The sequence below is a fragment of the Nematolebias whitei genome, chromosome 15, assembly GCF_014905685.2.
Source record: "Nematolebias whitei isolate Nwh7 chromosome 15, NemWhi1, whole genome shotgun sequence".
In the NCBI taxonomy this organism is placed as follows: Eukaryota; Metazoa; Chordata; class Actinopteri; order Cyprinodontiformes; family Rivulidae; genus Nematolebias; species Nematolebias whitei.
This window is the reverse complement of record NC_056512.1, coordinates 26,746,788-26,771,166: the sequence shown is the minus strand read 5'-3', so window position 1 is coordinate 26,771,166 and position 24,379 is coordinate 26,746,788. Positions and strand designations below refer to the sequence as shown.

The 24,379-nt window shown below is 40.4% G+C and overlaps 1 protein-coding gene and 1 long non-coding RNA gene across 2 annotated transcripts; one reads left to right on the top strand and one right to left on the bottom strand.

Annotated features, from left to right (window-relative positions):
• Positions 1-1,048: 1,048 nt before the first annotated feature.
• On the bottom strand, positions 1,049-14,194 carry xylt2 (xylosyltransferase II). The gene is made up of 11 exons (XM_037689548.1): positions 14,023-14,194; positions 9,078-9,621; positions 8,820-8,995; positions 6,653-6,855; positions 5,624-5,704; positions 5,269-5,485; positions 4,764-4,940; positions 4,352-4,608; positions 4,081-4,276; positions 2,201-2,534; positions 1,049-1,437 (listed from the first exon to the last, which is right to left on the bottom strand). Exons 1-11 carry the CDS (start codon positions 14,152-14,154, stop codon positions 1,115-1,117), a joined length of 2,640 nt encoding a protein of 879 aa, XP_037545476.1. The 5' UTR covers positions 14,155-14,194; the 3' UTR covers positions 1,049-1,114.
• A 1,897-nt stretch (positions 14,195-16,091) lies between these two features.
• Positions 16,092-20,809, top strand: LOC119422186. Its single transcript, XR_005187397.1, has 3 exons — positions 16,092-16,121; positions 16,473-16,582; positions 20,731-20,809. It is a non-coding gene; the product is annotated as an uncharacterized LOC119422186 (long non-coding RNA).
• Positions 20,810-24,379: the final 3,570 nt, after the last annotated feature.

Below are 24,379 nucleotides of genomic sequence, written 5' to 3'. Positions count from 1 at the left end.
ATGTATGTGTACAAACTAAGCTTTAGATGTGCTCGAGGGTGAATTGGGCCCGTTTACTTCCGGTTTCCTTTGTGCTCAGATAAACAGACTAACAGAAGTCAGTCTTCTTCTCATCTCTACAAACTTCCAGAATAAATAATTTCTAAACCTTAGTGTTCCAACAAGTGACAAACTTCACTCTGATAATGTTTTGTTTTACATTAGATACATGAATAATTAGTAAATTATTACTGGGTCCTTAACGGTAATTTTTCTGACATTTTGTCTCATATTTTGTCATGATGTGCGTCTCTCATTCGAGAAAGATAAAATTTTAGAGGAACTGAACAAGTCCTCCCCGTGTTCCTCCACTGACTCATGGAGTCCAGGCACTTCTTATGATAAAAAATTTTACATCTGAGGCAATTTTAACAGAAAGATAATTAAAAACAAATGTTTAAAATTACTCATTAAAATAGATGTCATGAGAAACAGACTTTTAACAGACCACACAAACTATGTTTCTTTCCTAACTCAAGTTAAAGTATTGGGTGATGCATCGGTACAAAAAACAGGTGACTGGAGGAATTTGCCTTCAGCTGTTTGAAGCTTCAGAGACCTTTCCCATCACCTCACATTCTCCTCCGCGCACTGTGAGCGAGCCAACTCGGTAACATAATCTGAAAGTAAAGTGCACTTCACCTGTCTGCCATGTACGCTCGCATGCTTCAAAATAAGCACAATAAGATTGATAGGTTCCACTCTCCCTCTGACCTGAAGGCAGAGCCCAGCTCGGAGCTGGTTGTTGAGTCCTTGTTCCTTTCGAAGCAGAGGGAAACAAATAGTGTTCAGATGTTGCAGGTTCTTAAAACTACTGCAGCCGAGTGACGGAGAACCTGCTAAAACCACAGCAATACAGCTGGCGTTCACGAAACCATTCAGAAAAAAAATGATACAAGTGTTTGCACTTGTAATTGTCTTTGTGCAAAGTGTCGGATTCTTTTAAGTCCGTTTCGACGACAACGTCAGAGAAGGAAGCTCGTGTTCCCTCATCGAGGACCTCGGAGTCTCTGATGTAGGTTTCAGCTCTCCAGCGAGATTTCTGTGCACGTTCACAGTTCCTCTTCTCTCTGGGCTACCTGATTCGCCCATTACTTTTGACTGGACCCAGTTCGGACTTTGGGTCTGGAGACAACGAGCTCCAGGTGGTCTTGGAGCAAGACCTTAAAGCTGCACAAGATGAGGTCTTTGTGGTGCACAGTTCACCTATAACCCAGTAGGTTCCCACAAGGCTGTCCAGCCAGGCCTCAAGGGACTGGCCCACCAGCTGAGCGTTACGCTGGGCCGCCTGCACAGCGGGCTGCTGGGGGGGCAGCTTCAGCACGGAGCCCAGCTGCTGGAAGCTCTGGTCCAGGTACAAGTTACCTGGAGGGCCTGAATGGAGCCAGCTGTCCTCGTCTGGGAGACAAAAATTAAAAAAGACGCTGCTAAAATACAAACTTTTACATTCATCTCATGTTAAGCACTTTACATTCTTAAAAACAGACAAAAACATTTCCTGTAAAACACTCAAACTAATCATAAACGGAGCTCAAAAATAACCACCTGAGAAAATAAAGTTTTTAAAATACAACAGCTGAAAGAAAAAGGTATTTACAACTAAAGAGTATTTTAAAATGAAGTATTAAAAAAAGTCAAATATCCTTTAACAGATACATGCAGTTTATCAAATATAGCTGTTTTAGTGTTTACAGGTTTTGGAGATCTTTCTGCTGCTTGCTGCTGTTTTCTAATGAAGCTGAAGTATTTTAAGAATCCACTCAGGCTGAAACACACCAGAAGTTCACAATGTTTCCTTCTTCATTTATCACTAAACCCGCAGGGCGTTATATTTTCTTTCCAATTTCCGTATGTTGTTTTAGTTGATTTGTTTGTTTTCAGCATTAGACTGTTCTAATTATCTAAAAGCATTTTTTCCCCAAGACTCTAAAAAATGTGACTTTATATTTCTCTTTTCTTGTTTGCTCAGCTTTATTTTAAATGAGGCCTCTACTGTGATTATTTTAATTTTAGAATAAATAAAAGGTTAAACGTCTGTGAATAACCTTAAATACACACATTAGCAACAAAAAGTCTGCAGCTGATTAAAAAAAATAGTCATAATAATTATTTTTTGTACGTAAACTCAATATAAACAACCACAAATGGATCCACGCCTCACCTTTACGTAACGGCTCCTTGTTACTAAAAGTTAACGGCATGACGAGGAAGCGGACTTCAGCTATGAGCGTCCATTGTTTCAGTATCCGCACCGTCCACGTGCCGGGCCGCAGGGGGTGCTGCAGAGGCGGCTTGTACTGCGTGTACTCTGCGTCCACATCCACAGTAATGTCGTAAGACACGGCCACCACCAGAGCTGGGTCGATCCATACAACCGTGGCCGTGAGATTCGGCCCACGGGCCCACTTCTGGACTGCCAGGGGTTCATCCAGTGGGCCAACGATGCCACCAAAGTTACGGAAGATCCTTTCTTTGGGATCCCACTCTGTTCCGATCTGCCAGGAGAAAGGAAACAAGACTTTTTAATTTGCAGCATATTTTTCTTTAATAAATTTAATTAGAGAAATTGCATTTCCTGTGAAAATGCAGTATGAATGCTTATTGCAGAAGAACTTGCTGAAAAACTGCTGAAATTAGCTAAAAATACATGCTGAAATGTAGCTGAAATGGAACAAGCCTAAGTTAGTAGAAGAAAGCAGAAAGAACAAATATTTGCTTAATTAGATTTGAATAAACAGAAATTAGCATAAAAATGAGAAAATTAGCTTAAAACCCCCAGAAATTAGCAAAAAGTAGCTGAAAAGGTATAAAGAAGCTTAAACTACCAGAAGGAAACAAAAAGAGTTGAAATGAGCCCCAAAAATGTGGAATTAGCTGAAAAATATTAAATTAGCAAAAAAAAACCAAAAAAAAAAAACCCAGCTAAATAAAAACTGAAAGCAGCAGAAATAACTTGAAAGGAGCATAACCAGCTTAAATTAGTAAAGAAAAATTAATTTGACTGAAAGTAGCAGAAATAACCACAAAAAACTTGAATTTATCTGAAAAAAGCTGAAATTACCAGTAGCTAAAAATATGCTAAAAAGGGTAGCTAAAAAGGTAGAAGCTTAAATTAGCACAAGAATGCAGAAAGAACACATGGTTGCCCAATTAGGCTGAAAGAAGCAGAAATGAGCACAAAAAATTGGAAATTATCTGAAAAAAAAAGGCAGAAATTAAAAAAACAAAACAAAGCAAAACAAAACGGCTTAAAAATAGTTAAAAGGTAAAAAGAAGCTTTAATTACCAGAAGGAAGTGGAAAGAACACATTTTTGCTGAATTTAGCTGATTTATTTTTAAATGAGTGTAAAAAATGTGGAATTGGCAGGAAAAAAGCTAACATTAGCATAAAAACAGCTAAATAGTAGCTGTAATTGCAGAAAAGGCTGAAACTTGCATAAATAAGCTGAAAAGAGCATAATAAACTGAAATAAGCAGAAATAAATAAGAAGAAGCACAAAAAATGTTGTAGTTAGCAGAAAGAATCTGAAAGGAGCACAAAACAGCTGAAAGCAGCTGAGAAAATGTTTAAATTTGCACAAGGAAGCTGAAAGAAGCTGAACCAGAACAAAATGTGAACGGAGCAGTAAAAGGTTGTAAACACATCTAAAGATATGAAAAATGAGCTCAATTCATTTTCTATGAGAAAAAAATGACAGAAAAAGATAAATATTTCAAAAAGCTAAAGTTGCACCAATACAAAAAGTCATAGCAATTTTCTCCCGAACGTTTTGATTAATGATTTGTTGAAATAGCTCAAAAATTGTGGAACGAGAAAGATGCAGAAAAAAGTACAAAAGAAAAAAAGGATCACAATAGTGTGAATGTTTCATAAACGTTCACACAAATAAACTGTAGCATCAATTTATGGTTCAAAGTTAAATGATCCTGAAAGCTACACAGATTTTTTTTAATCCACATCAGACATAAAATCTCATCTTCTATCAGCTTCAGAGTTCTGTAGTATCACATGTTGGTGATTATTCTCTGAGAAAGCTTACTTCCAGGTTCTTGAGCCTCTCAAACTCTTTAAGGTTTGTCTCGAGGACCAGCGCAGACTGAGGGACGGCCCACAGCTCTAACGTCCCTCTGTCCTTCGCCTCTGCAGCCTGGACCTCCTGACGGATCAGGTAGCCCTGGAAACGGTCGTCATAAAAGTACAAATGTACAGAGAGAGGGTAGCCCACTGGTTCAAATCTGTAGAGAATAAAACAAATAAATCACACACACAAAAAACATTGTTTATATTATTTTAAAAAAGAATAAACAAACCTGCAGGTCTTTGTGTTGCTCTGTGTGGACCTCAGATTCTTGAGGGCCAAACGGAGGAAGGAGGTGTAAGCAGTGAGAGCCACGTCACTGAGGGAGCCCACACCGTCCGACAGCTCAAACACGCTCTCCCAGTAAGCCTTGAGGGCAACGGTTCCTGGTGCGTACTGACCATACAGGTGCGTGTCCAGGATGTCTATAGCCTCCTGGTTCACCGTCGACTCAAACTTGCGAGCAAAGAATGTCGGACGGGATAATTGCTACAGAAGAATATAAAGAAACGGCATAAAAATGTAGTTTTTTATGATACTTAACGCTGTTGGTGATAAAACGTGAGCCTGGCAGGCTAGGAGTAAGAAGAGAGCACAAAGAAATAAAAATAAAATCAGACAGTGCCCTCTTCTGGTCCACCGACCTGAATTCGAATGAGATCTTGTGGTTTAAAATCGTTGGGAGAGCAGCCGCACCAGTCGACGATGTGCTTGTACTGACATTTACAGCCCAGCTTGCGATTCCAGTTAGTGACTCGCAGGTTATTGTCCACCAGGGTGTCGCACATGTCGCTGTTCCCGAGCACCGTGTGGAAGAAGGACTGCGAAGAAAACAAATACAGCATTTCAGCGTGGTGCGCTCCCAAAGACCTGAACAAACAGTTTACAACAGGCTCTTATTTTATAAAAAAGACTGGAGCGCTACAGCAGTGAACAGGCTGCAGCTCCTCCACTCACACCAAACTGTGGAGATGAACTGGAATGAACCGTCCTCTCACCGGCTCCACACTGTGCTGCAGCGCCTGAAGTCTTACATTAACGCTGCAGCTCGGCTCTTAAACCTGACAGAGAAGGACGAGCCTGACACACCTCGTGCGGTTTCTCTCGACTATAGGAAATAGATGAAAAGACCTCCTGATGCTTTCTTACCTCAGCAGGGAGCAGAGCGTAGGAATAAAACTGCTTCAGCCCCGACACCAGCTTGTCCTGGGAGTTGATGACGTACTCAACGAAGCGACGGGTGAGAGCAAACCAGTCGGAACCACCGGAGACCTCCAGGCCTTCGGGGATGCTGCGCTCGCCGAGACGCCACATGTGGTTGTCGCACTCGTGGAAGAGACGGTCGAGGCCCTGCTTCTTAATGAACCTTGCACGCAGAACACAAAGCCATTGTGCTTTTGTTCACAGCATTTGTGAAAGCAAACGATCAAATGATGCATCTATGAACACAACATCCTGGCTGTGTGTTCTGGCAGGTTGTTTATCCTAAAGCTGGCATCCTCACCTGGCATTCTCTCTGCCGTGGGACTTGAGGAAGTTCTTGTCTCTGTGCAACGACAGAAACGCCACCAGTTCATCGTTGGTCCTGCAGGGGGAAATTAAAGATTCAGCAAAGCAATAAAACCCATGCCTTGGAGATTCCTTTAAATAAAACAACAGCTTAAGTGCTTTTTGACTGCAATCAGCTCCTTCGGAAAGGATTTAGGACAAGCTTGTCTCTTTGAAACAGATAAATGGAAGCTAATATGCCTTGGGATGGCTCAGGTGGACCAGGGCGCCAAAGCTGGCCCAGAAAGCCTGTTAACAAAATCAACTTAACAGCCAGCTCTGTCACAGGGTTTCTATAGCAACACCTTAACTGTAACAGTCTAAACAAACTACTGCTGGACAGAACTTTAGAAACTTAAGACTGAAGACACTAAGAAAAGAGACACAGATTAGGGATGCACAATATTATCGGCATGGGATCGGCTGATATTAGCGATAAAGTTAAATATCGGACATGAGCCATTATATATGGTGCTGTTTTTGTACGACAACCCAGTAACAAGAATGCCTGCAGTGCCGGCACAACGTGATGGCGTCACGCGTGCCGTTGAGTTTAGATTTGTGAAAATTTACAAATTTGCACTGTTCGAGTGTTGCCATTGTTAGAGAGTAAATGTCATGAATAAATTTGACATTAAACATAATCCAAGATGAATCATTACATAATTTTCAGCTCATATTTTTGGCATTTGCATTTGGTAGCAGTTCAAATTGACAAAGACCATGCAGAATAATGTAGTATTTTAATTCCACAGCACAGAAAACTTTGTAGTCTCTGTAAGTAAGTCTAGGGGGAAAATATCGGTATTGGTTATTGGTCAAATACGTTTTAACATCTTGGTATATGAGATATCGGCCAACAATCCAATATCGTGCATCCCTAACACATACGGTTAAATAAAGTGTACTAAACACAAAAGTGGGGTGTTTTATGTTTCACCAGTGGGAATATCATCACAAACTCTCCTGTACACGTCTGACTGACCTAGTTGGGAAGTCTGTGGCGCTGAGATTGATGAAGAAGTCCCACTTCCAGTCCTGCATGGCCAGCAGGTCCTGCATGCTGTGTAGGTAAGCCTTCAGGAGGCTGGCTCCTCCCCAGATGGTGACCATCCGCCATGGGGTGGCTCGTATGTTCGGGTACTGCTCAGCTATCTGCAGCACCTCTCGATGCATGTAGCCAGACCGCTGGAGGAGTTTAAAACCAAGAGTCATTTAATGAGTTTAATGAATGAAAAGCTGCTTCCGAGCTACAACTATAAACTAAATTTAGTTTCTGCAAGATGGTTCCTGTGGATTTGAAGCTGCCACTTTGCCAAAGCAGATCAAAGCTGGCTGGTCTTGAAAGAGAATTTGATCTGAGAAGAACAACAACCACATGGTGGGAGTCACTGTGATAAGAAAAAGGGAGGGGAGGAAATGCAGCTTCTTTTCACTATTTTAAGTTCAGCTTGACAGAAACACAAAAATCAATTTCTAAAGTAGAGATTAAACTAAAAAAATGGACATAAGACATTATCTAATCACAACTTTTAAGTTTTAGACAATGAAATTAAAGCCGAGTATACATGTGTATGTGTTACAAGTGACTGAAGGATAAGCCAAAACAGCAATTTCAAAATAATATATTTTTCATTTCCATCTTGGAAAATAATTAAGACTAATTACAAAGCAGCTTGTTTCCATAAAACAAGTCTCACGGTGATAAATGAGCAGTTTAATTGAAACAGACATTTGAAAATAAATTGTTTAGGAACATTAAGTCCAACCTTTTTAGGTGGGAAACAAACAGTGTGCAATGAATCTGGCCGGTATACGGAGCTCAGAAAATCTGGATTTTCTTTTAGAACAAGAGCATAAAGTCTATACAAGTAAATGTGGTTAACATGTCTGCATTTAGAAAAATCCCTGCTCCGTCTTCACCCGTTCAGAGGAATAACAGAGGTTGGATGATAAAGCATAGAGCAGCCATGAGACTGAATATAACCTGTCCTGTTTCTGAGCCTCATTCCTCAAACATGGGAAGAAAGAGGAGCAAAGACCAGCGGAGCGGCTAAAACTGCGCCTGGGATTTGACCGTTTAGTATTGTTCATCTTTCCCTCCGATGAGCTGCTCTGCTGTCCCTCTGAGAGCAGAACAGAACTCAGCAGGACTCAAACACCTTTCCAGCTCCAGCAGGATCATTACTTACAGAAACCTAGGGTGCATTCACACCAGCCTTGTTTAGTCCGCTTTAATCGAACTCTAGTCTGTTTGCCTAGAAAGTCTGGTTCATTTGGGGAGGTGTGAATGCGCAATTAAACTCTGATGCGGACCAAAAAAGCAAACTCTGGTCTGCCTAAATACCTAGGTCTTTGTCCAGTTGAAGTGAACTCTAGCGCAGTTCAAATGCATTGTGAATGCAAGCGGAGCGGAGACTGCTCCAAAAGCAGGAAGTGGACTACAACACAGGGCATTCTGTGTAAATACAAAAAAAAAAAAAAAAAAAACATGCATTTCTCATACTTCATAAAGAGCCACCAGCCGCTTTGTGTGAAAAACAACATTCTCCATGGTCTTCTGCCTCATCTTCCACTCATGCTGAGTTCATTGTTGAAAAATGTCTGTTTGGCACATGTGCCACAGACAAAAAAGAAATCCTAAAACCGCTAAAATTTGACGCCACTCCATTTTTGTTTATATTTCCAGAAGAAGCAGAAGAAGAGTGTCTTCTTCAGAGGTTTTTGTTTAGTTTCCTTCAGTAGTTCTTGGTGCAGCGCCACCACAGGTGAGGGGTGGAACAGGTTGGCTCGACTGACTCAATGCAGTGTGAACCACACCAGCTGAAGATGTAAACAAATTTTCAGAATTTTGGTCCCCAATCGAATCGAGTCTACCGGACAATCAGGTGTGAAAACGACCCTAAACTCGCCTCTGCTCGGACACACAAGTGTCTTTCGCCTTGGAGCTAAACACAACAGCAATCTTTCCACTACTAAATCCAGTCCCAAAATATAACCACACATACAGGCTCATCTCCTTTTAACACACACTATGAGAAGTGAAGAGCCAACTCCTTCAAAGTTTAGTGTATTCAGTTCTCCAGAGACAAAGAACATGAAAACCATCTTTATAACCAGATGTGGCCTGTGAGCAGAGGCTGCTGCAGTACCTTGTCTACATGGATGTAGTAATAGTGGTCTCGGTGATATAAGGCTTTGATGAGACGTTTGAGCTGGCGAACAGAACGGCCGTGGACCATCAGAACAAAAGCCACCCTGACAGGATTCTCCACCTTGGCCAGGCTGAAATCCTCTTCTCCGGCAGTCTGAACTGGCAGTGATACCCCTAGATAAGAAAAGACATGAAGCACTAAGTTTTGTAGCGTTATTGACTGAGTATAGGTTAAAAACTTTAATAGCATTCTCACCAATTTGGGGACAGAACTGAGGGAGAATGTCCGGCATGAGTTGTCCAGCCTGATGCTGGCACACAATGTTGGCTATTTCCTGTCTACAATGCTGTGACGCAGCGCGGTGGAGGGCCGACAGAGCGTCCTTGCCTTCAATGTTGCATTTGGGCACAAAGTCAGTGTTGGGAGTTTGGTGCGCGCCGTCCACGCTGCCCGGCTCCCCAGGTAAGAAGGCAGCTGGTACTTTAGCGGCTCCGTCCACTCCACCGCGGCTCTCGCTGAAGTTTCGGCTGCTCGACAGATCGTGCGGGACTCCCTCTAGTCCTGCTGCCATCATCCCGCGCTCCTGCGAACTCTTCTGTCTGAAGATCCTAGCGTTTCCTCCTCGGCGGCTGTTCCCTTTCCTCTGAGCGCTGGCGGCTGTGCCCCCCGTCCTCTCGAACCTGGTGCCCCATCTGCCCCTGTTCCTCCCAGACAAAGAATTTGCCTTTTCCCAAAGTGAGCTGTCTCTCTTAGAGTCCTGACTGTTGTGGTCAGGGAGCTTTGACCGTCTTGTTTTTCTCTGCAGAAGAAGAAAAGCAAATTATTTATATATTTATTCATTTTAAATCTAGATTCATTATCAGCAATCTTAAAAAAACATGCTTAATGAGCATTAAAGAGGGAAGGTGTTGATTCATAACTCAAAAGAAAAAAAAATTAACAAAGACCTCTGTCATGTTATGGCAGCAGCAGGATAAAACCCACAGGGAAGGATGTGTTTACTTTGGAGGGGAGGGGGGGTTGTTCTTCCTTTTTTCTCTCATCTGGGTTATTTTTAGCTCTGCCTCTGTCTTTTCGTGGTGCTAATCTGCTAAACTGGTTGGTCACACATATTCAAAACTAATCCAGTGATTCATCCTGAGGACCACAACAAAACTGCTCACTTCTCTCTGGCAAAAGAGAAACCGCAGGTAAAATACAGACGTAGATGTAGGTCAAGAGTGCAAAAGGCTTTCATGCACACAGTGTTTGTAAATTATTTTACTACTATAATATGCAAACCATTACCATACAGTTTAAATAAATAGATGTAACCATATTGTTTTACACAAGTGCCTGAGTTAGGGATATTTATGATTAAATTTAAGTCTCAAAGTCATGTTTTGAGATTTGGTCTAAAGCAGAAAAAGTGAACAAATGTGTCTCAAGTGCAGAAAACATGCATACTTCCACAAATAGCAAGTGTTCCTTAAAAATAAGCAAAGAAAAACTGATTTCAAGCTATTTCAGTCAAACAGTATCACAGCTTTAGCAAACTAGATTATTGGCTTGCTCAAACAATTCTTGAAAATATGCAAGTATTAAAAAAAGAGAGGGAGGAACAGTTAGCGGGCTGAGAGATCCCTGCCTCTTTAAAGCAACATGGCCAAACGTGGACGCCCTCGCCTCACATCGCTGACATGCAGACAGCCCAGACATGATGGGAGCAGAGGAAGAAATGGGACTGTGTGGTTGGACTGGGAGCCAGATGACCCACTGCCAGCACATCAGCTGCCAACCAACACAGAACCATCAGCTCCTGTTGAACGGAGCGCCCCTCAAACCCGTTATAGTCAGAGGCATTGTGGAGCAGTTACACATGCATGACCCACGCTGGCAAAATGAGTCAGAATAAGCACAGGCTGCAATGCAAAATAAATAATAAATCAACCCTCCTAATCTACCTGTAAATTGAAGGTTTCTAACAAGTATGTCTCTATAAATAATACCTTATAACCCTTGTAATTTCCTTTGAAACTGACTATTTTTCTCTGCTGGCTGGCATAGTGCTGGGAAATCCCTCCATATAATGTTTGGCATCATTGTTAATCATCAATATTTCCCTTTTAAATATAGGGTTGATCAGACTAATAAATATGCCTGTCACGATAACAAATGTTGCTGGGCGATTAATTGTCTCAGAAATTATTGTGATAAACGATAATATTGCTTGAAATTTTACAATAATTCGTAACTGTCAAATTTAATAAGTAATGTTGGTTAATGTTTGTGTAGTACTTTTTTTGGACCACCAGGTGGCAGTATAAGACTGAACAGAAGGATGGATAGTGAGGGAGGGAGGCCACTTGACGTGACATGGGCTGTCTCTCGTTCCTGTTTTTCGGTTCTCAAAATGGCGGACGCTCGGTGTGGTTTAAGCTCTTTAGCATAGCATTTTTCTCACAAAGCTTTCAGCAAAAAAATCCGTAAACAAGTTCTCAGCTTATTTTTACAGAGAAAAACTTTTTACATGAAGGCACGGGTTTCAACCGTGAACTTTGGAGCTTCGACAAGACGGAGGTTTTTCTCCCCGAGGTAGGTCTGTTAGCTTAGCTTCTCAACATGGCTGCTTTTAACAATCCAAAAACGTGATTTTGGATTGTTAAAATGGATTTTAAAGAGAAAGAGAGGGGTCAGTGAAGAGCACCGGAGTTGAGCCTTTTGTCATCCAGTGTCTTCAGCAGAAAGAGAGAGACACGAAGAAACGATAAAGCCGATAAATGAAAATGAGGTCGATAATTTTCATTTATCATGTGATTAATTGATTTATTGGTTATTACGACAGGCTTACTAATAAAAACTAACTTTGAAAAACTCTCAAACAAAACTAGCTTGTTACCAGGTCAGGTGATAAATGATCAAATTATAACATTTCCATCCTTTTGATGTTTTTGAGATGGAAAATTTGAACTTTATAACTCAACGTTAAATCATTCCTCATAGTGACTCATTGTACCAGCACTGGTCACACATTTAAAACTAACAAGAACAAGTTCACCTCTTGGTAAACAAACCCAGTTTCTTAGTCTTAATATATGTTATTTCTATACTTCAGTGTGAGGTTGATAAATTAGTTTAGTAATTGGGAATTGTTAATAATTAGGAAATTAGGTCCTAAAGCTTTCACTTTTAAAAATAAGTGGTGCACTGCTTTTGTGCATCGCTTTGTCAGCTAAGACTTATGTGAAAACTCTTCAGTCTTTATCCAGCAGATGAAACGATCTTGTACACAAGCCAAGCATGCAGCTTTGGCCAAAATTTCAATTATCCTTATCACTGGCCTTCACAGCTTTTAATTAAAATTGTCATGTCAAAAATATATATACATAATATATATCAATTCAAATGCGATTTCCAATTAAAAGTAGAGTGAAACCATATCAGTGTCACACTCGACTGAAGTGGAAATCGGCGACGAGAGGGTGAGAAGGATGGTACGAGGATGACAACGAGTCGTTTTCTGTCCCCGCAAGATTTCTTTCACTGCTCTGCACAAGGGCTTTAATACGACACGCACGTGACCGTGTCTGCATTCGCACATGCACAGAGAGGCACTGATTAGAGCAGATGCAAGATAGCACTGGGGACTGTGGAGCAGAGAGAAGCTGCTCAGATGAAGTGATGATTAATGTGCATTCTTGAGCCTGAAGTTTATTTCTGCTTCCGTGAATCTGCAAACACACACAAAGACCCCGTGCTGACATTTGCATAGCTGTCTGCCAACACAGTTAAATATAAGGCTGGCGTGCACTAAAGAGCAGTGTTAAATTCTGTAGCTATGACGTACAGAGAATAGACGACTAGAAATTATATTATTAATGTAGTTCTGGCAACATATTATTAATAGAAACAAATATTTCATTCAGAGTGCTTCAGTCTAAGCCAGCTTGCATTCTTTTTACAGCTATAGATGATTTTTTTAACCAAAAATCCAAAGAGAAATGTAACAGAGGCATGTTTAAGCCTAAATGCAGCTGATAAAGTAGCAGAGAGCCTGAAGCCTATCCAAAAAGGTGACAAACATAAAAAAAACTTTAATAAAGCACAAATGTTCAAAGAAAGATTAAAGTAACTAGATTATTACATTTATACCAACTGAACAGAGGAAGGGCCAGGAACCTGAGAGTTATACTTCGAAGTCAGTGATTAACTCACGGTTTAAACGGGACAAATAATCTCCTGGATTAGACACAGCGACTGAGTCTGCCCTCTGTGGAGTTAATACTGATCCTTCCTTTTGTCTTTTAGGTCATGTCACATCTGCCATCAAACGTCCCCTCCCATGATCACCCAGAGAGAAACACGACCCAGTCCACACTTGTCAAACCAGGACAGAAAACCTAGTTTTCCCACTTTGAGTTTCTGCCTGCATCCCTGCATTCTCACAGCCCTCTCCCTGTGTGACATCTGGTAACTCCTTATCTGATATATGGGATGAAATATGACAGTCGGTGCCTTGAGGTGGTGCTCTCCAGGTGTACGTGAGGGAAACAGAGGGATGAATGCTCTCACAAGACTGGGCTTCTGTGAAATGCATCATTTTAGTGGTATGTGAGAAGACGACTCACTACTTAGGTTTAGTCTCAACCCTATGGTATGCTTCCTGAGTACTTTAATTCATGTGTATTTTTCTATTGGCTGATATAAATGAGATAAATCCAAAAAAAATTCGTTGAACCTCCATAAAAAGCAGCTCAGACTAATAAAATGACAACTATCAGTGTTTTTTGATTAATTAGGTAATAAATTACTTCATCTTTCTTAGATGTGTAAGGCCAGAGTTAGTTCTTGTCATCTGTCCCATAATGAATGTTTCTGAATGAAATATGTAAAAAACAATGTGTACACTCTTTTTAAACAAGACAAATGACATATAAACTATTCATAACAGCTGTTTTTATTATCATGCACTGTTATTATTATTATTATTATGTAGCAACGTGTACTTCCTCTCCGGTAGAGACAGACAGTAGTTGAATGTTTCAGAGCAGCGCTCTTCTCCAACTGCTAGCAGCTAGCTACAGTTAGCATTAGCTGCTAGCATCGGCTAGCACTACAGCATAATAACACGCAGAGAGCTAAGCTAACAGTTAGCGCTGCAATTGAACCAAGCTAAATCACTGCCACGTCTGAAAAAAAAATCACAAGAAATGTCTTTTACCTCCGCCTCGCCTTCTTCCAGACTCCTCAAACTCCACACCACGAGTCCCTGAATCAGTAAAATTATTAACGCGGCGGAAATCGCTGGTTTATATCGTCGGAGCAGCTTCAGGACCCGTACACTGGCCACCATCTTTCCGACTACCTCTGTCTGCGTGAGTTGCAGCGGCGGCGCGTGCAGGGAGCGTTCTCAGCTTAGTGTCCACGAGGGGGCGCTGTAAGGCTCTACTTCCGCTTTAATCTTTAAACCAACACTACAAGAGGAAGTAAACAAACACTGGTGAAAGGGCAGCTCTTACAAAACTAAGGAAACTATATATTACAGGTTCTTCAAATCTAAACGCCTGTTTTATATTAATGTCATTATGTAGTTTTTTTATTATTATTATCTGTGATTTATTCTAGCTTTAACAACGTTCTCAATGAGTCCACATGAAAGAAGTTTAAAACTGACTTTTAAATGATACCAAGTTCATGTATCTGAGTTAAAAAGGGGTCGGTTGTGGTGTTTAACAAATAAAAATCTGTGGATGAATATTAACCTAATTTTCCATTTAACCATGTGAAATAAAAATAAAAAATCTGTCACAGAAACTGGCATGCTTTTTTTTTTTAAATCATGAAAATCAAGAAGCTTTTTCTTTTAGAGCAAAAGTTCAAAATTATGCCATGACTTTAAAAAAGGAAGTAAATAGCTGGATGATAAATGTAATTAAGGCTTCCTATTTATTATTAGATTCCCATTATTCCAATTCACTGGCCAAGAAAAACTAAATTCTTCAGTGGATGGAAATGCCAGGTACTAACTAAAGATTGCTTCGACCACTTACCTGTAAGCAGGTTACAGAGGAAACAGGTCCAGGAGAGAGATCCAGACATCCTTCTCCTCAACACTCTCCAGCTCCTCCAGAAGTGTTCCCAGTCCAGAGAAGATAAAAAAAAAATCCCTCCATCGAGTTCTGGTTCTGCTCTGGGGCCTCTTATCAGCAGAGAATGCCCAGAAAACCTCCAAAAAGAGGCATCAAGGCTTTCTTATCATATGCCTGAACTGCCTCAACAAAGAGGCTCAAGGTCCCCCCCATGATGGAGCTCCTCACTTATTGCATTAGAGTTAGAAAAATTAGAAAGAGTTATTCGTTTTGTTCTGTTACTTGAAGATTATTATCATTGAACAAATTGTTTGAAAAAAGGGGCAGATATAATAAGATTTTTTTCTTCTTTCTGCTGCCTTTCATTTTAATTTTCTTGTATTTTTTAAAGTTTATGGATTGTTTTTGTTTTGTTTTTTAAAATGAATAAACTTTATACCATACCATCTCTCCTGTTTCTCTTTTGAGCTGAATGGATAAAGTGATCTGTAAACTTGTCCAAATGCGGCCACACATACCAGATTAAACTAAACGAATCATTTCAAATGATAGAATATGTATAACACATAAAAGTCATGTTTTCTATGGATCCATGAATACATTTTTGTCTCTTTGTCTGGGGAAATCCTCTCAGGATGGGACCTCCACGGTCTCCAGGGTAACAGGACTCAGACTGAGGCATGTTGTGAGTTAACCAGTCTGGATGGCATTAATTAAACTGCAGAGGAAGCAGCTGGGGGACTTTCAGAGCATGCAAGACTTAAATCACTCGATAAGCTTTGTCGCTATAACCTCTTTCACAGAAAAAAAACAAAAAAAAAAACAACCCAAACTATCAAAAAACTCTTGTCAGTTGGTCTGGAGAAACAAGTCTGATCTCCGCCACAGTCCATTAGGCAAACCGGAGCGACGTCACGCACTCTGGAGAGAGGGCGTCAGTGCGTAATGACGCGCCCTTTATACTCCGCGGTGGGTTCATGGACAGAGGAGAGTTTGAGAGCGCGGACCTGCAGTGCGCGCGCGTGGGCTGTCCCCTTGTCCCCGAGCCGGAGAGACACTGCGACGAGGAGCGACATAGTCCCTTCCTGCCTCTGACATGTAAGATGTTGAGGCTGGGAAGCTTTCTGAGGACCACTTTGAACACTTTACGCAGAGATGTCCACAATCGCAAGTCCGACCAGTCCGTCCTCACAGCTGACTTCAGATCAGCTCACAGTGGTCGCTGCGTCCTGTGAGTAAATCATTAAAACTAGTTAACCTGACCTGGTTACCATGGACTCTGAGTAATCCTGTCATTAAGACCTGTTTTCTAGCACTGCAATAAGAATTGTTTCATGTTTCATAGCTGATACAAGGATAGTTAATGTGATTTATACATCTTATCACTCAGAATCAACTTATTTTAATAGTTTGTTGGCTTGAAGCCATAAGGGGAGAAAAATGTTATTATTGTGTGGACAAAAGTTGCTTAAGCCTAAACTACACCTGAAAAGTCATAATACAATTTGATCTATTTATATATGATTTTTTTTTTAAGACTGATTATTTGTGACTTTCTTTCTTCTCTTCTTGTTTCAAACAGTTTCTTCTTTGGTGTTCTTTGTGATTGTCGTTGCGCTGCTGTCCATCATTTACCGCAAGGATTCTCAGTGCTGCAAACACAGCTCCTATCAGGAGCCACACGCAGATACGGTGAGCTGACAACAAAAACAACAACAACAACACCACCAGGGTAAAAAGTTTATTGTGATGAGTTTGCATTTATTATTTAAAGGTGATCTGTACGTTCAGTTCTGCAGTGCAGCAGTTCATACCACGCAGAGGGAAAGCTTCATTAACAAGTGTCAGGATGAATTTGCACAGATAAAAGGACTTAAATAGTGTTGATATATTTGTAAAGCAGTGGATTTGTCTCAGTTTGGATTAGCTGCAGAAACATGCCAGGAACTTTACTGGAAGTGGACAGAATGAACACAAGAGGCCACATTTTTTACATTACACATCTCCAGTTTCACAAATCTCCACATCTGCTACAGAGATAGATGTGTTTGAACGCCGTGACGGTGCAGGAAGTAGAGAAAAGTAAACAGTTGAGCCGTTAACTATTCACTGTGTCCATTCACTCCACTTCCTGTTCCTGACTTGTTTCTCACCTCCACGAGTCCCCAAGGAGATGTTTAGGTTTGTTATCTATAGGCTTCAGAAAAGCACTCCTCAAACAGACAGGAAGTTCTGCTCTGCAGTGTTTTGATGAGAAAGTTTGGCGCTCTTAAATCTTTCAACGTGGTGCTCTATAGGAAGGTATGAACGGTCAGTATCTTACCTGTTGTACATAGCGCTTTGTAAGCTCTCAGTTGAAAAATTTAAAAGTCTTAATTCCAACCAGACTGACAAAAAATAGAATGCAGTAATCTGAAAACCAAAATCATTTAAAAAATATCATTGATGTTCACAGTAGTTGCATGTTTAATCCCGTAAAATAGGATTTTCCTACAGGAAATGCCCCAGACGCTACAGCTAGCTGTTCTTGCTATTAAGTTTTACTAGCAAAAACCATATAATTCAGTGTAAACAACCAAAACTGACAGTGGTCTAAATGTTTATAAATCAAAGTTTACATGCAATACTTTGGATTTCTCATTTATTTATTTATTGTTTTGAGATGACAGCAAACCACTTTGATTTTGGCCCTGCTACATATTAGCTAGTGAGTCCAATCAGGATCAAACTCTGACCCTGTTCCACTCTTAATACTTTTTTATATATACTAGCTAGATATCTTGTTCTTAATGACCACACATTCTAACAAAAATGCTGAAATAGTAACGCCCACATTAACCACACACAAACCAAAAAAAAACCCCAACCAAAACTCGTTTAGTTCGGCTAAAGATTTCCCCAAAACAACCGTGACACTATTTTCAACACCATTTACAATTTCCTCTCAGTGTTTAACCCTGAGACGGGTGACGGGATCAGAACAAAGATTAGAAAAAAAACGTGAAAACAAAAACTCAAATTTTTTATTTTTCTACCTGGATTATTGAGCATGCATCAGGATATCAAGTTTTTTAGTTTCTACGACACAAAGGGCTAGTTGCATGCGCAAAACAAGCAGCTGCATCACAGTTTCTGAAAACCTCCATGTATCCTGTTCATGGATCCACTGCAAACTGTTTTTTTTAAAGTTATCTATAGTACTGTGGGTGGAGTCTTAAACTATCTACAACAGGTAAGATATTAACTGTTCATAACCTTTCCACATGACCCCACTTTAAAGGATCCAATCTGCTGTTTTAAAAGACAATTTCACTGATCTCCAACCGGACTCTTTGACCTCTGCTCTACAACCCTCCAGGGTGTGGCAGATACCGGCAGATTTTTAAACGCTGATGTCAGTGCAGAAAAGTACCCGTCCAAAAGCGTAAACACAGTCTGATGATGTCTAGTTGTGAGATAAATAGTGTTTTGTTTCTTGTTGCTCTCGTTTTGAAGCACAGGTGCAAAAAAGTTCCGCTTAAGCGGCAAACGCACACAAACTGGGTGTCGTAGATTGTTTCACAAGGGATATTCCACGTCTTCTCCTTCACAGTCACATACCTTTCTTCCCCTGCTTCGTTTTTTTTTTTTTTTTTTGGAGGAGAGACCTCACTGTGGGTGTTGGGGACACAAGAGGAACAATGAACCTCCTTTAGTTTGCAGCGATGGTGCCGCTGTTGGGATCCTCCCCCGACTTCAACACTGATTTTACACGGTTGTGCTTTTCACACTGTCAGGCGACAAAAGGACACTTCTTTTCTGTTTTGTCTTCTTTCATGAAGACGTTCTTTTGCCTCTTTTAAAGTACAAACCGACGACGGAGACGAGACCTTTGCCATCACCTTTTTGGCGCCCTCTGTTTGCCTCCGAGATGTCGTGAGGGTTGTGGCAAAGGTCACGGCTGTGTGTCATTCAAAGCGTGAGTGATGTCACCGTTTAGTGATGAAGGCGATATTTCACGTTTCTGAAGCCACTTTTGATTTTCTCTAAGCCGTATGAGCGATAACTCCTAAAACCTTTTTATGCTGGATTTACTCTCAGTCAAGCAACAAATTGATTTAGTTGCTCGGCCCACCTACGTGACATGTACGAGGCGGTAAAGTGCAGTGGAGTGTGCTGGTTAACAGGTATCTGCTGTGGCTGCACTGAAAAGACCTCCTCGGTGTGGTTTGTTGCTCGAGGACCCTGACGACACAGTTGTACATCACATTGTCCTCCTCACAAAGGACACTCATTTAGGCGCGAGGCAATTAACTGTTTTTTTTCTGGCTTCGTCTGTTTCAGGATCCCTGTGCCACATACAGTGAGACACAGACTTTTCTTGTTTTTTTTTTTAAAGGCGGCTGGGAACAGAAGGAGGGATGGAAATCAGAGGGTGGTCACGTTGTCCTCTTGTTGAAAGATAATTTATGGTATCAGTGTCCAAAAGAGATTAAACAAGGCGTGAAAATTGTCCAATTGGGCAGAAATTAGTGTTTTTTTTTTTTATCGTGGCCAGGGAAATAAGGTATTGTTGCCTTCGTTGTTGAGTTAAGAATTAAAAAGAAAGTCTGTAAACAATAAATATCTTACCTGTCGTAGATATATTTTTAACAACCTCTGCTTGGAGGAATAAAGTTTTATTCTGAGCTAACATCTAGTCTGAGGTTTCTTGGATCTGAGTTGTTTTAATGCATCAGGAATCCACTTTGGCCTCAGTCCTTCTCGGACTAAAGAACTATGTACAACAGGTAAGATGTTAACTGATATCAGCATCAGCAGAGCTTTCTGGGTGATAGCCTGAATGCTATAACCCCATGTTGAGGTGCATGCACTAAATATTTACACAATCATCAAGTGTAAAAGCACAACTTTGTCTTCTTCCCACTGTAAACACTCCATTTATTCACGATGTAGTCCGTCACCCAGGGAACACAAAACAGTGAGCGGACAAACAAGTGGACAGTTCGAACCAGTCTGAATGCAGGTACAATGCACTGTCAGCTAAAAAGTCAGATTGTACAAACCTTCACTTTAAAAGACTTGATTTTTTTGTATTAATCAAGTAATAAATACTTTCCGGTCCTTCATTTATGTAAAATTCAGAATATAATTCAAAATCTTACTTCTAACCTACAAAGCCCTCAACAACTTAGCTCCATCTTATATTACAGATCTTATTGTCTCATATTTTCCTAACAGAGCACTTCATTCTCAGACTGCAGGCTTACTTGTGGTTCCTAGAGTTTCCAAAAGCAGAATGGGAGGAAGATCTTTCAGTTATCAGGCTCCTCTCTTGTGGAACCAACTTCCAGTTTCTGTCCATGATGCTGACACATTGTCCAGTTTTAAGACTGGGATTAAGACATTCCTTGTTGATAAATCCTATAGCTGCCTTATGATTAAACTACTAGAGGACAAATTTATCTAATTTCCTTAAATGAATTTTTACAAATGAATAGTTTTCATTTTATACTATTTCTATCTTAACGTGATTCTCGACCTGCCATTGTGTATCTGTTCCTCCCTGTTCCTCTCAAACCCAGTTGAAGCAGATGACCGCGTGTCCTGAGCCTGGTTCTGCTAAAGGTTTCTTCCTCATGAGGGAGTTTTTCCTTTCCACTGTCACCTTCATGCTTGCTCAAGATGAGAGTCTGCGATGGAGTTAAACACAAAACAGTCTGCTCCTCAGATAAATTATTATTTTTAGATATGAATGTTTCTGTTCAGTGCCCTGAGACGACTTCTGTTGTGACTTGGTGCTATATAAATAAACTGAACTGAATTGAACCGAATTCATTTTCTGAATTCCTGTTTTCCAGGATGCTCCTCAATACTACAACAGCAGTCAGACCCTGGTGGGTTCTGCTTGTTTGGACCAAACTCAGATCCTTGAACACAACACCCAGGTGAGAAAACCCAGCGGTGCGGTGGAAACTTTTAGCTCAAGCAAGGCACGAGTTCTCTTCTATACAAATGAATGTATTATGTTTTTAACAAAAATCTACCCTCAGCAAATGAATCAGATCTGTTTCCTGTCACATGAGCTTTTTCTTTTTCTTCAACAGACAGGTGAGCTGTTCTACGTTGGCTTGCCATCCAGCTACAGCCTGCCCACAATGGAGGGCCCCCTGCCGAGGCTCCCCTCCTACGAGAGTGTCCGAAAAAAGGACCGGCAGAGGCAGATCCACATAATGATCGCAGACCGTTTTGGCCTCAATGGACCCATTGTGACTGAGGTAGAGTGAATGGATTCAAGAGGTTGTCACAGTTTCAAACGCTTTCACAATGCAGCTCTTCAGGGGCTCTTAGGGACATTTGTTTAACGTCTCTCCTAGCTGCAACAGAGCTGTAACCCCCAAAAAGTGGAAATTATTTGCAGTTTAACATTTAATCGATGATGCTTCTGCCATACTTGTCATAAGAGCTTGTTCAAAGAGGAGGCTGCATTCAGAGAAAAGTTCACAGGATGCACTATCAGCTCATCTAACGCTGGTTGCTGTTTTCGTGCTGGCTGAGGGCCGACCGTGTAGATCTTTCGCTGTGCTTTTGGTTCAAACGCTTGAGCAAACAAGATAATGAGAAAAAGTTGCATCAAACAAAATTAAGGCCTGAATTCATGAGTGCAAACAGAAACCAAGAATGCTGCTTTGTGCTCAGGTCTTCTGATCCTGAACCCTTCCTGTTGTGATGCACACATACACCCCTTACAACCACATGGTTTTTCAGCCAACATAAAGTATACTCACTAGTGTTTTATGTTACCAGTAGTTCAGACGAGTTCTCTGTCCTGCAGCCCAAGGCAGGAGTTAAACTTCGCTGGCTGCCTGTGTGGTGTTGGGTATCAGACAAAGGGCGGGTTGTAGGGTTGTGCTTGTTGCCTGAGGGTCCCTAAGCAATTTAAAGATAAGAAGACGCAGTCAGGGAGTGTGAACAAGCTCGATTTTATCAGGGAAATAAAAACAAAGTTCCAGCCAGCTGAAATGAGAACATATGAATGGGTAATGTAAGAACATACATGTTTGATTTATTATTTAAAACACATTTTGACGCCTCTAAGAATTTGGGATGTTCTCTAAATCCAGTTTCAGACACTGGATGAGTGACTTCAATGTGTAGCTAATTGTTTATGCACTCAGGAGCTGCATTTGATCTTTTAGATAATCACCTCTATGTTAGTTTTTCTTATAATTTTATTAGGAGAAGATGTAGATTTAGAGAGAGAAATTTTGCATAAAAATTTCCATTATTTTGTGTCAAATTTACCCTTTAACATCAATACCTTACAAATAGGCCTGTCACGATAACAAATTTTGCTGGGCGATTAATTGTCTCAGAAATTATTGCGATAAACAATAATATTGTTTGAAATTTGACAATAATTAGTAATTATTGCCAAATTTAATAAGAACAATGTTTGTGTGTAGTACCGTTTCTGACCACCAGATGGCAGTATAAGACTGTTTGAACCAAAGGATGGATAGTGAGGGAGGGAGGCCCCTTGACATGACATGGGCTGTCTCTCATTCTTGTTTTTTGGTTTTCAAAATGGCAGATGCTCGGTGTGGTTTGAGCTCTTTAGCATAGCATTTTTCTCACAAAGCTTTTAATCGAAAGTCAGTAAACAAGTTCTCTGCTTCTTTTTGCAGAGAAAAACAACATTTTACAGAAAGGCACGGGTTTCAACCGTGGATTTTGGAACGTCGACAAGACGGAGGTTTTTTTCCCGAGGTCGACCTGGTAGCTTAGCTCGTAGCTTAGCTTCTCAGCTTAGCTGCTTTTAACCATCCAAAAATGTGATTTTAGATGGTTAAAACAGATTTTAAAGAGAAAAGAGAAAGGAAGGGGTCAGTGAAGAGCACCGGAGTTGAGCCTTTTGTCGTCCAGTGTCTTCAGTAGAAAGAGAGAGACACGAAGAAACGATAAAGCCGATAAATGAAAATGAGGTCAATAATTTCATGTGTCATGCGATTTAATTGATTTATTGTTTATCGCGGCAGGCCTACTTACAAAGGGAGCTTAGTTTATCAGTTTATGAATGGTTTAAAGCAATAGTTCAGATCTTTTTTTGTGGGCTTCTGTACACGGGTTATAAACACTTTACATATCTAGTGAAGAAAACGTTTGGATCTTGACTGACAAGCTAACATCTAGTCCAAGTGAGGTCAAAAACAAGTCTTGAAAACTTTATTAAAGTTTAAGCAAATGCTATTTTTTAAACCCTTACATCGGAGTCATTTTGACATTTTTCAGCTATTTATGTTGTTATTTGTTAGCACAAATAGCAGCAACAGCAGCTATCTTTAGCACTTCAACCTTGAACCTTCCTGTGTAGTACTGGGGCACTTCCAGCAGAAATATTATAACATTTCTGCCAAAAAAATGCTAAATCAATTGGCCATTTAATAGTTTGTAAAATAGGATTGACATAAATCGCAATAAAAATTTTAGAGTGGAGGTAATTTAAGACGCTTCACTTTTGTCTTGACTTGCTCAAACTTATCCGTTAGCTCGTCAAGTTGGCTATTATCTCCTCAAGATAGCTGTTAGCTCTTCAGCTCAGTCAGAATTAAACTCTATTTTTCTAAACTGTGATCATTCACATAAGTAAAGTTCAAAAGGTCAGAGCTATTCCTTAAACCAACTGCTATTTTATGTCCATTTATTTCTGTATTTAGGATTAATTAATTAATGTTCCTTAAAAAGGCTTTTTAGTTGCCTCAGTGTGTGAGGTAACAGTTAGTTACACTGTCTGTTTTGTTTATACCACTGCTTTTCAATCCTGGTCCACGAGGGCCACCATCCTGCATATTTAGTTGTTTCCCTGCTCCTCCACAGGCCTTCAAGATCTGCAGGAGCCGTTCATCATTCCTTCAAACAAATCTGGTCTGACAAAAAAGGGAAACCACTAAAATATGCAGGATAGTGTTCCTCGAGGACCAAGATTGGCCAACACTAGACTATATAAAATATAGATACCGTAATTTCCGGTCTATAGAACGCACCTGACTATAAGCCGTGCATACTGATTTTAAAATGTAACACAATTTTGCACATAAATAAACAGTGCTGGTGTATAAGCTGCGGGAATCCACTTTGTAATATCAGAAACGATACACAGTTCCTGATCAATTTTATTTTTTTATTTATATTTTATGTTTTATATTCTCTGTTTTTTTTTCTTGTGTGATTCCTTGTGTATATTCATTTGTACTGAAACTCTGACACAACAATGCCCTGTGGGATCAATAAAGTTCTATCGTTTTATCTTAAAATGTGCAGCTCTTGTAGTTCAAGAGCCAACCACCAGATGGCGTCTAATAGATGTCCATGCAAGCTGCTTCTCTTACTCTACTTATTAACTGTCCTTCAACCTACAGAATTAACAGAAAACAACTAGACTAAGAAGAACAGACTACCGGTAATCACTAGAAACGCCTATAAATTACCATATTAAAAATTAACATACTG

Coding starts and splice junctions, on each gene's coding strand:
- xylt2 (XM_037689548.1), bottom strand. CDS start 14,154: ATGGTGGCCAGTGTACGGGTCCTGAAGCTGCTCCGACGATATAAACCA. Junction 5,705..6,652: donor GCCACAGACTTCCCAACTAG/GTCAGTCAGACG, acceptor TTCCCCCTGCAG/GACCAACGATGAACTGGTGG. Junction 4,941..5,268: donor ACGCTCTGCTCCCTGCTGAG/GTAAGAAAGCAT, acceptor TTTTCTTCGCAG/TCCTTCTTCCACACGGTGCT.